The sequence below is a fragment of the Lutra lutra genome, chromosome 9 (assembly GCF_902655055.1).
Source record: "Lutra lutra chromosome 9, mLutLut1.2, whole genome shotgun sequence".
In the NCBI taxonomy this organism is placed as follows: domain Eukaryota; kingdom Metazoa; phylum Chordata; class Mammalia; order Carnivora; family Mustelidae; genus Lutra; species Lutra lutra.
Window position 1 is genome coordinate 143,437,667 of NC_062286.1, and position 16,898 is coordinate 143,454,564.

General features: G+C 63.7%; 1 protein-coding gene across 1 annotated transcript in view; it reads right to left on the reverse strand.

The window, feature by feature from the left end:
* KCNQ2 (potassium voltage-gated channel subfamily Q member 2) overlaps window positions 1–16,547 on the reverse strand; it is a 52,573-nt gene extending 36,026 nt beyond the window's left edge. The window contains 3 exon segments of the mRNA XM_047744193.1: window positions 150–276; window positions 1,063–1,153; window positions 16,118–16,547. Of these exon segments, the coding sequence (XP_047600149.1) occupies window positions 150–276; window positions 1,063–1,153; window positions 16,118–16,413 (514 nt within the window). The 5' untranslated portion in view covers window positions 16,414–16,547.
* Between the last annotated feature and the right edge of the window lie 351 nt (window positions 16,548–16,898).

Here is a 16,898-nt window from a genome sequence, read left to right on the forward strand (position 1 = left end):
CACCGCGTTCACCACGGCGTGGGCACCAAGAGGCAGGTGGGAGAAACTTCTGGAAGCAGCCAGTCAGCAGTCTCAGCCTGCCTCCGGGGCCAGCACATACCCCCATCTGTCTTGGGGCTGGCAGCCCGCCTGCACCCCTCCGGTCTCACCTATCACACAGAAGGGCTTCCGGGCGAACTTGAGCCGTCCCCTCCAGCCGCGGTACCGGCAGCAGCAGCCCGCCGCCCAGATCCGCACAAAGTACTCCACACCGAACACCACGATGGTCACGATTTCCTGCAGGAGAGGCCAGGCTGAGCCACGCCCAGGCCGGGGTCAGGGCTGGGACCGAGCCGGCCGGTGTTAGTGTGGGAGGTTCCCGTCCAGCGTGAGTCAGTGTTAGTGGGGGTGACGGTGGGGGGGAGCATGGAAAGCAAAGCTGAGGAAGGGTCCCAGGTAACTGCAAGGGGGCATGGCCTCCCTGAGGCCGGTGGCCCCCAGCAGAGCGAAGGGTTGGTGGGGGAGGGCAGGCTCCTCTGAAGTTCACTCTGGACCTTGATCAGCCTCCTTCCATCACCAGCAGCAACAAAGACATTACACTACTGTTGCCATAGTGCCCGCCCCTGCCTGTCAGGGGCTGTCAGCTCCTCAGCCCCCGGTGCCCCCGCCCTGTGCCCCCGCCCTGCGCCCCCATCGTGGGGAACTCCCCACCATCCCGGGAAGGGGGCACCTGGGCCCTCAGGCTCTAGCGAGCACGTGGGAACGGGGTGGGGTGGGCTGTCAGAGGCCGTGGGGACACAGGGAGGGGCAGCAGGGTGGACTGTCTGTTAGGGGAGAAGCAGGTGGGGGCACTATGACCCCGGGGGTGGTGGGCACTGCAAGGTCGCTCACTAATGCAGAGGGGAGGCTGGACGGGCCTACGTCCACCAGGCTGGAGACCAGAGATCAGGGAACATTGCAGGGGGGGGGTCTCTGTGAAGGGGCCAGGCTCATACAGAGCAGGTCTGGAGGGATCAGAGACAAGGGGCTGGGGGACAGAGCGCCGACCCCCCTCCGCAGCTGGACGTCCCACCAGAGGCTCACCAAGATGTAGAGTGCTCCCTCCGAGCTCTTCTCGTACTCCTTGATGGTGGAGAAGACTGACAGCACGAGGCAGGAGAAGACCAGCAGGAACCTGGGGCCGAGGCAAGGGCGGTCAGCGGTGGCACAGACAGGGCACGGGGGTCAGAGCCCCGCACCCACGCCTGCAATGCCCCCCAGGGACTGCATACCACCACACCTGCCACACTCCCGAGTCAACAGCCCTGGGCTGTGGGAAGGTCCCCAGAATGCTGAGAGGGACACTGGCTGCCCCGTGGACGTCCCTCAGTCAGTCTGGGTCCCCTGCCTTGCATACGCTTGTCCCTTTCTAGGCTCACAAACAGAACACGCCCGTCTTCCAGTTAGCACGGTCCTTCACGAACACCCGCTCAGGGCCTTGGCTGCCAGATCTGGGTCCTGGCTGTGCATGGCAGGGGCAGAGAGGGCCCGCAGTTCCCAGTAAGTGGTGCCGGGAGACACCGTGCGGCTAACGCAGAGGCCAAGGCCCCGTCCAACACAGCAGCCAGGGTGTCCAGCTGAAGGGGACAGTGTGAACCTGGGGTATGAGGGAGCAGAGTGCCTGAGGCCAGGGGCCAGGGCACAAAGCACATGGTGTGGGGAGCCAGACAGGAGTCCACACACCACGCCCCTCCCGGGTGTCATCGCCACCCTGGACGCCCCAGGAATCAAGACCACCAGGCTCCCAGGTGGCAGGAGGAGGCCCCTACGCAGTCCAACCCGAGCCCAGCCGCTTGGACGCTAACCCAGCCCGCCCCCGCTGGGTCCGCCCGTGTCCTGCTGGCGCACTAATTGGGCTGCCCCAGCAGCTCTGAGCCTCAGCCCCGTCCTGGGGCACCTCGGGCAGCCCTGCCTCATGCACCCCAAAGACCCTCCCTGGGAGCGTGGCTGGGGAGGGGGTCCCGGCGCACGCCCTGCAGATAGAGAAGGCAAGGCCAGCGCCCGCCAGCCAGATAAGACACAAGCGAATAAACAGTCACATTTCAAAACCACAATTAATTTCCTTTCATTAGACAATTTATTCAATTAACTGGGCCCTGGAGAAAACGTCCAGATAGCTCATGTGCTGTAGGTATGTATTTGTAACCCTCTGCCTGCTGGTGTCTTCTCCCAAGTCAGTCAGTGGGGGGGGTCGCACCCGTGCAGGGAGGACCTGCCCGGGACAGGGGACGTGGAGGTTCCCAAGTTCTGGGTCAGGACCCTGGAGGCCTGGCTGATGACAGGGGCTGAACATATCACCCACGGCAGGAAGGGCATCCAACTCAGCTTGGCTCAGTGCAGAGGTGCAGGGAGCCCAGGGAGATGTGCAATCTGGCAGGCCTCCCTGAGGAGGTGTCCACGAAGGTGAAGAGGAATGGGCGGGGCCAAGAGGGGAGAAGGGAAGAGCAGGTGGGGTGGCCCAGAGATGGGGAAGACGGCAGGTTCCGGGACCCGGAACGTCTGACCAGATGGGAAAATGGGGCAGGGGGAGCCTGATGCCACCGTCACCCATGTGTGGGCGGGCGGCCTCCACGCACAGACCCTCGCTGTTAGAAAACGTTCCCCTGAAGTGAAGGAGAGAAAGCCCCGGTCCCAAGGCGATCAGGGCTTGTGCGCCCAGCTTCCTGTGGGCAGCTCTGACTGGCACCCTGGAACATTCCGGAACGGCCTGGCCATGCTCCGTGGACAGGCCGCCTTCCCAGCAGGCCGTGATGGGGAGCTGCAGAGTCACCCTCAGGGAAGCGTGGACTCTGGGAAGGTCCCTCTCAGCCAGGGGAGCAGAGCCAACTCTGAGCAGCGGCCGCCCTGCACCGGAGGTTCTAGAACGGACGGCCCCTGCAGGCGCCGGGGTGCGCGCTTGGGAAGAAGTGGGCCCGGCCCACCCGTGAGGGGGCTGGGGGAGGCAGGCAGCGCGTAAGGCCTCAGCAAGGACAAGCAGAGCCCCAGGGAGAGTGACTACGCGCTGGCCGAGCCACCTCTCCAGGCCAAGGACGGGGTCCCTGTTCCAGAGAGGAGGCCTCCAACGGCGATCACCTCCCCCACCCCCAATGCATGTAAGCTGAACAACAGAGGATACATTTATTTCCAGACACCTTCCTGTCTGCAGGCGCCTTGGGGATCAGGGACCCCACCAGCCCCCTGCCGTCGTCCACACTCGCACCCACCCTTGCATGGGGGAACTGAGCTCAGGAAGCTGCTCCAGGACCCGAGCACAGTGTCCTCGGCGATGCAGACACCTGAGTGGGTCCAGCCCTGGGATCCTGGGGGAGGGGCTAGCGTGGACACAGGTGCCATCCTCCTGCAGGGCAGGTGGGGTCCCCTCGCAGACCTGGGCAGATCTGGAGCTGCCCGCCGACGCTCAGGGATCTGAAGGGGGCCTGTTCTTGGCTTCCCTCCCATGGCCTCTCCCTCAGTCTCTGCTCCTGATGGCTGTGGCAAGAAAGGACCCTTCTGCCCACTCCCGGTCCTCGAGCGACATGTGGGGAGAGGAGCCCAGGGACCACCACCAGCACCCCCGTGGGTCCCTTCAGAGCACACCGTGTCCTCCAGGCCCCGGAGGACCCACACGGCTCATGAGGAGAAGTTCAGACAGACATCTTTGCTCTGCCGGCCCAGGATGGCTGGTCCGCTTCCTCCTGGTGAGGACGGGGTACAGCTCTGCGGCCCCGCGGCTGGAGCCCCTCCCGTAGCCGCTCTCTGCAGCCCTTCTCAGCCCTCCAGCCTGGGAACTGTCCAGGCTGCCGCGGAAGACAGGAGGGAGGCGGGAGGCATCCCCGGTGCCAGGACCGGGTGGTTCTCCTGCAGCCACAGCCTGAGATCCGTCTCATGGTGAAATCCCCTGGTTGCCAAGGAGACAAGTATCTCAAGCAGCCGGTCTCCAGCCCCAGATTGGGGGGGGCAGGATGGGAGGCACGGGGGGGGGGAGTGAGAAGGACCTCCGACAGAGCTCACCCCAACACGAGGAAAGGGGCCACCTGGAGAAGCAGCAGCTGGGGACAACCCCTCGTCGTCTGCCGCCTGGGGCCGGCCACCCCGCCCAGGCCCGCAGCGAGCGGGCGGTGCTCACCCTGCGGCAGGAGAGACCTCAGCCCGAGTCAGAAGGGACTTGAGCCACAGCCTGAGCGGGGAGCGGAGAGGCCGGCAGGGGCCTGACTGCTGGGATTCTGACATACGGGGCGCTGGTGCGGGGCGGGCCCAGAGCAGGCAGGTGCTGACAGAAGGGACAGGGACAGAAAGCGGTGGAGGGGCTCAGGTCCACCAACGAGCCCCCCGTGGTGGTCAGCCTGTAGCCACGCCTGCCGGTTGTGGGGGGCACCGAGCAGGCGTGCGCACGTATGAACACGGGTAAGTTCTGCCTGCCCCCGCACGCGGGGGGGCAGCCCCCACCCCCAGGGAGACACTCCTCTGCTTCATCTCCCCTGCCCACACCTCACTCCATCTGAGAGCACGGAACACATCCTTTCTGGAAAAACAGGACAGAGCCCCTGCGACATCGTTCCTGGGGTCAACAGGGAGGGGGCCAGCGCAGAGGCCAGGCCCTCACCCTGGACGCCGTCGCTGCCCCGCAAGACTGAGGCAGGAGACCGCCGAGGCTTCCAGTCTGGTTTCCGTACGTAACGAAACAGACGTTGACGGTACCCGGCAAGGACGGGAGAAGGCTTGAGCGCAGCACCGCCCCCCAGCCCTGGCTGGCTGCTCTCCGAAGGTGGGGAAGGGTCTCTGACGTCAAGCCTCCCCCCTCAGGCTAGCATGCACAGCGAGGCGACCATGTGCCGGCCACGACTGAAGGCAGGACGTGCTCTCGCCCATGTTACAGGCGTGAAAACGGAGGCTCTGGAGCCGCTCACGGTGGTCACTCAGGGCCTGAGGACCCTCTCCCCCTCGCCACGGTGTGTCTGTGCCTCCCTGGGGGCTGGTGGCCCAGAAGCCCTGCAGGCCCAGGCGGAGCGAGCATCAGCCCGCACAAGGCCACAGCGGGACCTCCTATCCAGACTTGCCACCCGGCCCCCGGGAGACTCTTGCCCGCCTTGTCCATTAGGACCTAGAATCTAATTTCGCCCCTAATAAACTGCTCTGCCTCCCGGACCCACTGCCACTTCCAATCTCCAGGAGTGACGGAGAGCCCGGACTGCTGATGGCCGCTCCAGGCATGAACCAGACGTGAACAATCACTGGGATCCCGCTGGGGCTGGAGGGAGGAGAAGGCCACGGTCCCGAGACCCTCTTCTGGAGCCAAGGCTCCCCCGTGGGTGCGGCCTCCCCCCAGAGCCCCTAGGCCAGTCAGTCCAGCCCCCGACCTGAGCCGAAGCCCATGGGGAGGTGACAGGTGAGCTCTCGGACGGTGCCTCGCACTCAACGAGTGATCGATACGAGGCCCGTGCCTGATAAGCCACAACCCAGAAAGCCCCAGCCCCATGGAAGGTCCAGCCTCTGGCTCGGCACTCGAGGCCCCGTGAGCAGCCTTGGCCTGCCCCACCCCATTCTAGCCCCTCCCACGCCCGGCCCCCAGGGCCATCCCACAGCCAGGCCTGTAACACCAATGCCCCTTCCTCTCATAACACCCAGGGCAGGAAGGTCTCTCAGGAGACCCCCTGATGCCCCCCACCGGCCAGTGACCCCCCCCCCCAGGATGGTCAGTCCCTACAAGGCCTTGGCCATGGACTCTCTCAGGACTGAGAGCTATGCCGGTCAGGATCCCTGCATCTCTCCCTAGCCATTCATCTATCAGAAGCCCCATGTTCACAGGGACACCCAACCCCCCACCGAGACCATAGGAAGCACGCCTCACTCTCCTCCTGCAGATTTCTCAGCCTTCCCAAGCCAGCTTCCTGACCCCAGGGCCTTTGCATACACCGTTCTTATGGCCTGAATCTCTTTTCTGCTTGCACATCCATCATGGGGCCGCCTCCTCCTCATCTGTGGGTTTCTGACAGGCTGCCCAGCCCTGCTATGCTAGTACCCTCCAAGAGCACCTCCCCTGCTCAGCTCAGCTGGCCCCTGACTACACAGCCAGAACCCACACACGGGGGTGGGGCAGGCTTCCTGACCCATAATGGCCAACACAGCCTTCCTGAGGTCGGACCGGCTGGAGAGTGGCTCACAACCCCACCCAGACAAGGCTCATGGTGCAAACTGCAGTGTCCGAACACCGCTGGAAAGGACAGGAGCCAGGGCTCAAGCAGGGGCCCGTCGACAGCCGGCCTGTGTCCCAGAGTGACTCAGCCGGCTTCCAAAGGCAGAGCGTGGGGGTCCTGAGACCAGGAGGGGTGTGGCACTCTCTGAGGAGCCCGGCCGCATGTGAACCCACGACAGGGCCAACGGACCTCATGGAACAGGAGGCCCTGGCCCACAAGGAACAGCAGAGGACTGGGAAGGACAGTCCGTCCACACAATCCCAGGGAAGCCTGGTACAGGAGCGGAGGCGGGGGAGGGTCCCTGGAAGCAACACGGCTGTGCTGTGAGCTCTGGGGACCAGATAAAATTAGCAGGACCTGTCATCTGCTGAGGAGACATCAGCTTTGGGGGAAAGGTGCTCAACAGAGGGGTCGGGGGACCACATCCCAGGAAACGAGCCCAGGAACACTCAGGGGCTCAGGCCCCCCTACCTGGCTGCCCCCCCAGAAGTTGATGGGACAGCTAGGCTGCAGCCCCATCAGTCTCCCCCAGACCCTCCCTGAAGACCGTCCCCCTGGCAGCTGGGCTGGCCCACCCCCCATGCTCCCGGGCTCATAGCTCTGCCATATGGTCCCCTAAAAACATGCCTAGGGAGCGTTTTCTTGGACTCCACTCCCACGCCTCCAGGGACAGAGGGCTCACCCACAGGCAGGACCTATTTTTATCACAACCCCGGTCCTGGTCTCCCTCCACCCGGGTGGCCACAAGGCATGTGCTTGGGGTCCACTCTCCAGGTCAGAGCCCACAGCCACTGTCTCCTCCCAGGTCTCAAGCCACCAAGGGCACAAAGTGAGAGGAGTCAGGGACAGGTCCCTTGTCACAGCCCCCCACCCTGCTAACTCTTCTCAGAGACAAAGCCCCACACTCGCCAAACACAGGAAAATGCCACAGTACATCGTTAACACAGGAAAGGATGATAGAAGTCTGCACCCTATCTTGTTTAAAAAATGCCTAGATGGGCACAGATGCTTGAAAATAAATCAGGGAGACAAACGTCCTTCCTGCGTTTGTCAGCATCTTCCCAACGTCCTACAATGGGTGCGTCTCATTTTTGTCAGCAGAGAAGATAACACACCACACCCAAGAGCTGCTTTCAGAAGCTCGCCCTGGGCCGCCCACAAGGAAGACCCTGATTCCGGGCCATGCCATGCTAATTGGCTTTCAGCTCATTAAACCACACATGTCAGAGAGGACCGTCTTGGATGTGCCAGCGAGAACACTAAAGGGGGAAAGCACCGCGGACCACCAGCAGCTGGAGACGGAGGCCAGCGGTCCAGGGGAGGGGTCGCCCAGCCCCTTCCCCAGCGCCAGCCAGCTGCTCGGCCTTGGGGTCCTTGAGGAGCCCAGCCTGCGGGCTCACGTTCAGAACCATGGCCAACGCCCTCTCCCACCTCCCCTTCCTGGGACCTCCCAGAGCCCGAGCTCCCAAAGGCTCCCACTTCCCTGCTCTGCCCTTCTGCGCACAAGAAACGGCCAGGTCAGGCCCTGCCCTCCCCCCACCCCCGTAGGAGGCTCACTGAAGCTCTGCTTCTGTGGTGAACATACTTCGAAACCCCCAGGCCCGTAGCTCAGAGGCTGCTCCTTCCACTCCCGCACCTGCTTCTGCTGACCCAGCTTCTCTCTCTGTGCTTCCTGAAGCCCTTCACCACCTCCCCCAGCCTTGGGTCCCAGGAGAAACTGGTCTTTTCCTCCTGTGAACCCTTCAAATATTTTTTCCAAGCCTGAATGGAAAAGCAAACTCGGGCGTTCTAAGCTCTCGAGTTCCATGAAAGGAAAAAGAAAACCAGAAGAGACCTGGTGGGGGGAGCGGGCTAGGGTGGGGTGGGGGTGGGAAGCGGCGCTCTGCACATGCCCGGGAGCCATCGAGGAGGAGGCCTCGTGGCCAGCTTCACCACGAGCTGCCAGCCTGCCACCATCACAGGTGACTGACGGATATCCAGGGACACTGTGCCCAATGGCTGCCATTGGGACTTTCTGTACAGTGACAAAATTATTCCAAGAAATCCAAAGGATTAGAAACCTAATTTTATTCAAGCCGGGTGATGGGCAGAGCCTAATGACACAGCCCTCCCTGGAGCACGTCACGCAGGCACGGTCAGACTCTGGGCTGGCCTGGAACACACCCTCCCCCACCCCCACGTCCCCCAAAGCAGCTGCCGTGGCCCCAACCCTCATGGCCTCTGCACAGAGTGGCCGGAAAAGGCAGGGCCCTGTCCCCCCCAGCATTTCCTCCCCTCGGCCAAGCCCAGAGGCTAAGCAGTGGGATGTGGGGAGGAGCCGGAGCCCTCCAAGGGCAGGTTCCCCCCCAAGAGCAGGAGTCCCCGGACCACATGTGGGGGTTGCTAGAGAAGCCACAGGCCCCGTAGCCCAGTACCAGCTCGGCCTGAATCCCGGCTGCCCCACTTGTCACCGAGTGGCCTCGTGCCCAGGACTGCTCCCCAGGGATCCTGACCTCAGCATCAGGGGGCCAACGGACAGCAGGTGTGGGAAGAACCTGAGAACAATCCTGTCCCCATCCATGCTCATTGTCTGAGACTCAAGGAAGGGTTAGAAGACCTCCTCCCCAAGACATGACCACCCCCATGACCCACCCTAACCAGGGCCCAGGAGGAAGGAGAAAACATTGGCTTCAACTCCACATGGGGTCCTGCCTCCCCACCCCAAGTGCCACCTTCCCCTCCCTCCACCAGGACAGGGTGAGGCCAGGTGCACAGCAGGGCTGACAAGTGGTTCCTCAGTCAGCACTCAGACCCGCAGACAGCGCCTGCCGGTGACCGAGCCGGGCCCTTGGTCCCACCATGTGCTCCCAGCACGGAGCTCCCAACAAGGACCCAGCCCAGCACACTGCCATGCAAACATACTCAGAGCTAATCATGCTAGAAGCACCTTATTCAGGGCGCCTGGGTGGCTCAGTCGTTAAGCATCTGCCTTCAGCTCAGGTCATGATCCCAGGGTCCTGGGAAGCCTGCTTCTCCCTCTCCCACTCCCCCAGTTTGTGTTCCCTCTCTTGCTCTGTCTCTCTCTAATAAATAAATGAAATCTTAAAAAAAAAAAAAAAAAAAGGAAGCACCTTATTCTTCTGAAAACACTGACCGTCCAGTTGCCCCTGGGAGGCTTTGGGTCTGACAGAACCTTTGGAAGGCAGGTCCCAGCTCAGCCAGAGTGCTCCCCATCCAGGGGCCCTGCCGTCCCAGGCGCATCAGCCCCGGCCCAGATGAATTAAAAGCATCATCTAGACCAGCTTCAACCAACAGAAGCCCTAGCCCCCCTCCTCCCAACTCCAGACCAGTCCGTTTGCTGACCAGCCCTGCATCGCCTCCCCTCCGACTCCGGTCGTGACTTCTTTCTTCACATGCATGGAGTCCAACGTGCAGCCTGAACTCACGGCCGAGATCAAGGCCCGAGTTGAGACCAAGAGCCGACAGAGCTACCCAGGCGCCCCTCGCCACAGCGTTTTAAATTCGCATGAGGAAGAGGCAGGCTTTAGGGAAGGTCGAGTCTGCCCCTGGCCCTCTCCTACATGCTCACTCCTCCACAGGAAGTCATCGAGGACAGCATGTTCGTGTCGGGGCCACTGCTATACCACCCGCAGCGGGGGAAGGGCACTGAGGAATGGTCTGAGCACTGGCTCAGTGGGCACTGAGGGATGCATCACCCCTCCAGAGTGTGGGGCCCAGGGGGCAAGGCGCAAAACTGAGTCATTTCCAGAGCAAGGGCTTGGTTCCAAACCCTCCCCCCAGCCCAGAAGATGCCAATCTCTAGGGACGACCTCAGGTCTGCACGACTCTCTTCATCCCACCCCAAATTCCGCTGGGCTGCTCCAGCCTCTCTGGGTGGGCGGACAGGTGCCACGCAGCCATAGCAAACGATGCACTTCCTCCTCCCGTGATGGCTGGGGCACGGCCACCAAGGAGGCGCCGTTCTAAGAGGCAGCTGGAGCTGTGGGAGCTCCAGGCTTGCAGGGAGAGCAGCTGAGCCCGGCAGTGGCTCCCACACTCTGTGGACAGTGCAGCCAGGGGTGGGCTCCATCGAGGGATCTGCGTTGACTGTGGTCCCCACATGACTTGGCCGAGGACAGCAGGGGCTGGTCAGGACACCCAGGCAGAGGCCAGCGGCCTTGGGAACCCCATTAGTGCCCGCAAGCTGGGCACGTTCTTGCCTCCGTGTTTGGAGGCTCAGGGTGTAGGGAACGTGTGCCGTTCTGCTGCGAGCAGGAAGGTATGTCCGGAGACCCAGGCAGCCGCAGAGCAGCAAATTCCTTCAGGAGAATGGCCAATCCCCCAGGACAAACACACAAACCAGCGTCCAAAGTGCCAGAGGGACCTTGCGTCTTAAAGTGTGGCCTCATTATCAGCAGCCACAAACCTCTTGATCCAGGCCCAACCACCGGCCGATGGGACTGTGGGCTTCCACGGCTGGGCTGAGGGGTGGGAGGCCACGGGAGCCGTTCAGGACAGGCCAACCTCCGTCCGCCTGGTTGTCCAGCCTCCGTGCCAAACACAGATTTTCACTTGGCTGAGCCACGGCTACAGAGACAAGAGTATCAGCCAGGAGCTCTGGGAGCGTCACACACACCGAGCTTCTGGTCGACGACTCACGGAAAGTGAACACAGTTATCAGCCCACGCTACAGACAAGGAAACTTGGGGTCCAGGGTCTGGGGCCGTCAGTGGAGACAGGAGCCCAGTCAGGCTGGCCCAGAGCCAGGGGTCTCCACCACTCATGGTCCCTCACCCAACACACCCTCTGAACCATCTCCACTGGACAGCGTCGTGCCACGAATAGCAAGCCACGTAAGTGACACGCCTGACAGGAAGTGGAAATTGAGGCCAGGTGGCCTAACACATGTACCTAGCCATGTCCGTCGAGGAGTGATCCTAAATTTGTACCCGAGAATATTTAACGGAGACACGTGCAGGGCAGCCGGCAATCTCCAATAGCCAGAGGTCGGGCACCAATGTCCCTCAAAGCCTCGGCTTTCCAACGGCAGCAGCCTGCAGTCCAGGGCCCACGCAGCAGCCTGAGCCTTTGAACAGGACAGGGCCTGAACCCCAGGCCTCGGCCCCGGCCCCGCCCGCCCTATCCAAGGCCCCGTGGACACTTAGAGGCCACAGAACCATGCTGTGTGACCCCCAGTCCTGTACAGAAGTTCTCCCCTGAGGGACCTGCCCTCCCCACACCCAAGACCCTGCTAGTGTCTTCCATAAAATGTCCCAAGGAGCTCAGTCCCCCAGGTCCCATTCCTTCCACGGGACAGTTAGGGAGCCCACTCTTGAGGCTCGCCCCGTGGCTCTCACTAGCAGGGACCGAAGATGCCCGCTAAGTGACGGCCGCGCACAGAGGCACGGCCAAGACCTGCGAGTCATATAAACTGAACGACCTGTGAAACGCCCTCGTGAAACCCTCCACCACGTCTGGACGGAATCTGCTTCTTCAAAGACACGCTGGGGCTTATGTCTTGTCAGAACTGGAGCTGGACCTCCCACCACAGGTTGGGCACCTGGGGTCCGAGGGTCCCCGACACACAGCAGTGCCCACGTCACTAGTCCACTCCCCCCGAGTCTCCAGAGTTGGAATTTGTGGCTTGTATGGATGCCTGATAAATCCGAGATTCTTTCTGCTCTGCCCCGGGAAGACCGAGCTTCCTGTCCACCCCATCGGGCTGTGGACACAGGCGCATGGGGGACTCCACAGCCTAGCAGCTGACACAGAGGACGCCATGCTTAGACGCAACTGTGCTGTCACGGTCCGATCTCAGCTGAAACTACTTGGTGAGGGTGGGGAATCCTGCATGGAGCCTGAGGTCTCCAGGCCTCTGAGGATGGCCCCTCCGGAAAGCACGACCCTCCTGGCGTTCCCACCTTTAGGGAAATTTCTGTAAGATTCTCCAGCTCTCGGTGGACACTCCCTCCCCGAGGACGGAGCTCTGAGACTTGAAGGCAGAGAACAGAACCACGCAGACCTCCGTCTCCTTCTGGGAACAAAATGCTCCATCAGCAGAAGAGGGACCCCAGCCACCTCACCGAGCCGCACTCGACCCTCAAATGCGGTCAGACCAAGGAACAGAGAGGCCAACACTCGGGGCCAAGGCTGAGGGCAGAGGCTCCACCTCCCCTCCCCCGACCCCAGGTGGCCCACTGGCGACAGACAAGCGAGAGTGGGCAGCAGGCAGCCTGTGCAGGCCAAGAGTGTGACCCCACTTGGGTTAGCCAAGGCCATGCAGGGGATGGCAGCAGGCCCTGGGAGCCTGGACCACAGCTGGCTGACACTTAGCAGGAGATCACACCGGGCCCAGCAGCCCCAGCACAGAGAGCCCTGAGGCCGGGGCCACGTAAGGACTGGGAGGGCTTGGTGGCTCCGCCCGAGTGGAAGGAATCACAAAGAGTGAGCTGTCCGGTGACCCGGCCTCCTCGCTCAGCCCGGCCTCCGTGCTCAGCCCTCCTCCGCCTGTTTTAAACACAGTTTCATACCAACAACTGAAAGTGGCTTTCCGATGTCGGAAAGGTCATGTGATCTGCACGCTCCTCTCCAAGGCGGAGACCCCTTTCAGCTGGAGCAGGATAGTGCCGGAGCTCACTCAACCCTGCCTGGCCTCAGTTTCCCCATCAGCATCTGAGCAGCGGGCACGTTTCCACTCCCACATTTAGCCACAGAGAAACCCCGCGGAAGGGAGACCCTAGAAGCAGGAACGGCCCCCAGCTCCCCTCAAGCATGGAGTCACACCCGATCCAGGGATCCCCCATGGACCTGCCCGGACCACATCCCCAACAGGGAGGCCTAGGCCTCTCCTGTGGCTCACGTTTCCTCTGAGAAACTCATGAAAACTCCAGAGCTTAGACCCAGAAAATCCCCTACACACAGATGCCCCCACTCTCAGAGCGCACAGATCCTCAAGCCTGAGACTCTGGCCTGAAGTGTGAGGGGCAGGCAGGAGGGAGCAGGGTCTGCCGAGTCGGACCCTTCCCCACCCAACACAGCCCAGCTCCTCAGGGCAGGGCCCCATCCAGTGCTGACAACGTGTGCGAGTCCTCCCACCTGGGGCCCCAGCGATCGCCCCCAGGGCCCATGTGCGGCTTGGGCTGCCCACCCAAATCGGGGTGAACCGTCCCACGGGGCAGGGTCTTCCCACCCAGGCAGAGGAAGGGACCCTTCAGGGAACTCAGAGCTGGGAGGGGCAGGTCCAAGCTGTCTCCCACCCAGGCAGGTCCACACCTCCCGGCGTGGGATCCCTCCTTCCTCAGGGAAGGCTGCTCTCTCCAGAAGCTCACACCAGGAAGGAGTGACGGGCGACGTGGCTCTGCGGCTCCGCTCCCAGAGGCAGGTCCTCATAGAAAGTGCTTCCCACAGAGGGTCGGCGGGGAAGTCGACGGGGAACGCGGAACCACCGGGCAGCCTTGGGCACCCAGAGGGGCTGGCCCACCTCAGCTTCCAGAAGCCAGGCTTTGGTGGCAAAAGCTGTAGAACGGTGGCCCAGGAGGGCTCAGAGTTGCCCCAGCCCTGGGGACCCCCTTCAGCCAGGACAGATGGTGAGGGCTGGGTCCCTGCCCTCCACGGGCTTCCTCAGGCCCAGCTCAGCACCAGACAGGGAAGGGGGCCTTGAACTTTATCTAATTAATGAGTCCAACGAATGATGCCCACACACGGGCCAGTCCATGCTGGGCAAGGGGATCCCAGGGTGGCCGCAGCCTCGGGCAGGAGACCACCAACGGGGCGGTGAGGGCGTCCTGATTTGGGGTGGGGCTGGGCCTGGGGACAGTGGAGAATTCCACGCCTGGGGCCCGGGGGGATGGGCGATGAACAACAGTGGCAGCCATTCAGGGACAGTCCACAGCCAGCCCTGGGACAGCAGCTGCCCCGTGCAGCCCATCTCCACAACCCCTGGGGACAAGAAGCAGACACCCACTGTCCTGAGCGAAGACTGAGGCCTGCAGATTCCGGACTGGACTTCAGTGCCTGACCCGGCCGCTTCCACCATGTCTGCCCCCCCTCCGGCCCCCCCACTCCCCGGAAAAGGTCCCCCTGCCAGTGAGCTGGGGGCAAAGGGAGCTCAAGGCATCCTGTGACCTCGGTGGGGAAGCCAGGGAAGGGCCGAGCAGGGAGGAGGGCCCCCACATGCTACAGGCCTGCCTGTCCTGGCTCACGGACACACGGATGGACACACACGCACATGCACACACGCACGGGAGCAGCAGCCTGACCCGGCTTCTCTCCCACGGCGTCCCGGGCTGGAGGCTGCAGCTCCAAGGGGGCACAGAGGGGATGGCCACTTCAGGCCCAGGCAGGAGAAGCCACTCGGGGCTGAAGACAGGACCACACACAGGGGACCCTAGGTTGTCCTGTCGGCCAGGGACTTGTGGGGCCAAGGCAAGCAAACCTTCCAGCAGCCACACCACAGGTCAGAGAGGGGTGTCTGGTTGCTGGGCTGTGGGGTGGGCTCTGACCTCATACCGGAGGTGAGGGTGGGGGGGACCTGGCTGCCCAGACCCCATCCCAGCAGGCAGGAAGGGAGGTGGTGACAGGAGGGCCACTGGTGAGGCGATGCAGGGCTCTTCCAAGGATGAACAGCACGCCTGAGCATGCCTACATGGGAAGAGCACAAGTCGCCCTACTGGGGAGGGGGTGGGGAGGATGCTCACAGCGCCAGGGAAGCCCCTGCCTCCCACGGTGACTCAGCGCTGGCACCTGCCAGGGCTGGGGTGTCCCCCCAGGATAGCATCCCACCAGCAGCCAAGCATTTTCCCCCCAGGTCTTCTCCCCTAGCCCATGGACCCATGGAGGGTCAGTCCAGAGCACACACACACAGGTCCGTGGGCACACACCCTGTCGTCCCAGGGGAGCACATGGTTGGAGATGGTTTCCCAGAATCCGTTCCTCACTCCCATCCCAAAATGCCTCTTTCATACAAAATGGCCGAGTTCCGGCCCCAGTCTAGCTGGGGTGGGAGGGACAGTGCCTGCCCGCTCAGAGACTGCACGCCAATGGCACAGGCCACACACAGCAACTCCTGCCCAAACATGCCACCCACCAACGCTCATGTGCACACAGTGTGGGCCTGAGGCCTCTGCCCCTGCCCAGGAAGCCAGGAGTTCCCTGCATAGGGCCAGGCCTGGAGGGCTCAGGACAGAACCCCCCCTTGGGCGTCCAACCAGAGCCCAGAATGGGCATCTCCCTGCTCCTCCAGCTCGCAGCAGCACAGAGGGGTCCGGGCTGAGCTGGGTGGAGGGGAGAGTGAGGGATGCACTATGGGCCAAAGATGAATGCAGGCACCGCGGTCAAGACAGTCAATAACCCCCAGCCCTGGGCTGGGGGTGTGGGGGTGTAATATTAGGACAGCCCCTACCCCCATTCCTGCAACCCAGAAGCTCACCCTTGGTGGAGAGTGAGCGGCTTGGGGGTTGAGGCCTGGTAAGCCAGGCCCTGCCCCCACCCCTTGCTCCCTTCCTGGGGCGGAGGTGGAGGGGGGGGTGCCCAGACCAGAGGGGGCCTCGAGGAGTCCAGAGACAGTGGCAGGACTGGCAGCGCCACCCTCCCTCCCGGCTGGCCCTTTGTTCGGCGCAGCGGCCGTGGGGAGGGGCCTCGGGGCCGAGGAGGAGAGGCTGGGGCGCCGCACATCCCCCAAGCTGCGGGGGAGGGGCTGATGCAACCCAAGCAGGCCGCTGCTGGTGGGGGGACGGCGCCCCCACCCCGGCCGGGACTCCCGGACCCCAGAACTCCTTCCGATCCGCACTAGCATCTCCGCCCTTCGCTGTGGCCAAGGAACGCGGTTCCCCGGACTCAGACCCGGGCGCGGGCGTGAGCGACGCGGGCGCTCGGACGCACAGCACCCCCCAGCCCGCCGCGCGCCCCGCGCCCCCGCGCCCCGCGCCCCCGCCGGCCGCCGCACTCACACGTAGGCGTGGTAGATGAACGCCCAGCCGCGCGGCCGCTCCAGCACGTTGTACAGGAAATTCTGCAGCTTGCGGTAGAAGGCGTTGCGCTTCGGGGGCTTCCCGGCGCCCGCGCCTCCGGCGCGCGGCTTGCTCAGGATGCTGCCGCGCTTGGGAGCCTCGGAGCCGGCGATGAGCAGCGCGCCGTCCCGGGTGGAGTCGGGCGCGCCGGGGTCCAAGCCCACGAAGCCCACCTTGAGCTTCTTCTCCCCGCTCGGGCCGGGGTACACGCCGCCGTTGCGCGACTTCTGCACCATGGTGCCGGGCGGCGCCCCGGCCGGGCGCTGGCTCAGCGAGGGAGACGCGCAAGGGGCGGCGCGGGCCCGAGCCCAGGCCCCCGGCCCGGGAGCCGCATGGCCGAGGCGGCAGCGGCGGCGGCTCCGCGCTCCTGCCGGCCCGGGCCGCGCGCGGGGACGCTGCGGCCACCTGGCTCCGCCCGCCGCCTCGCCCCGCCCCCATTAACCCCTGCGACGCCGCGCCGGCGTCGGGGAGGAGAGGGAACGCGGGAGAGAGCAGATGAAGAGGACGGGCTGCTCCGGGCCTCTTGCCACCCGGGCCCGCCGGGCCCCCCTTCCCGCAGCCCCGCGTGCCCTGACCAGGGAATCCGGCCCCCTGGCCATCCCCTGCTAAGACAAGGGCAGCGCCTGAGCGGCCCCCAGCTCTCCCTTGGATCCCCAAGCTCTGCCTGCGCCTGGCCCCAGCTGGATTCCTACCAGCTGGACCTCTGGACTGGACACCTAGG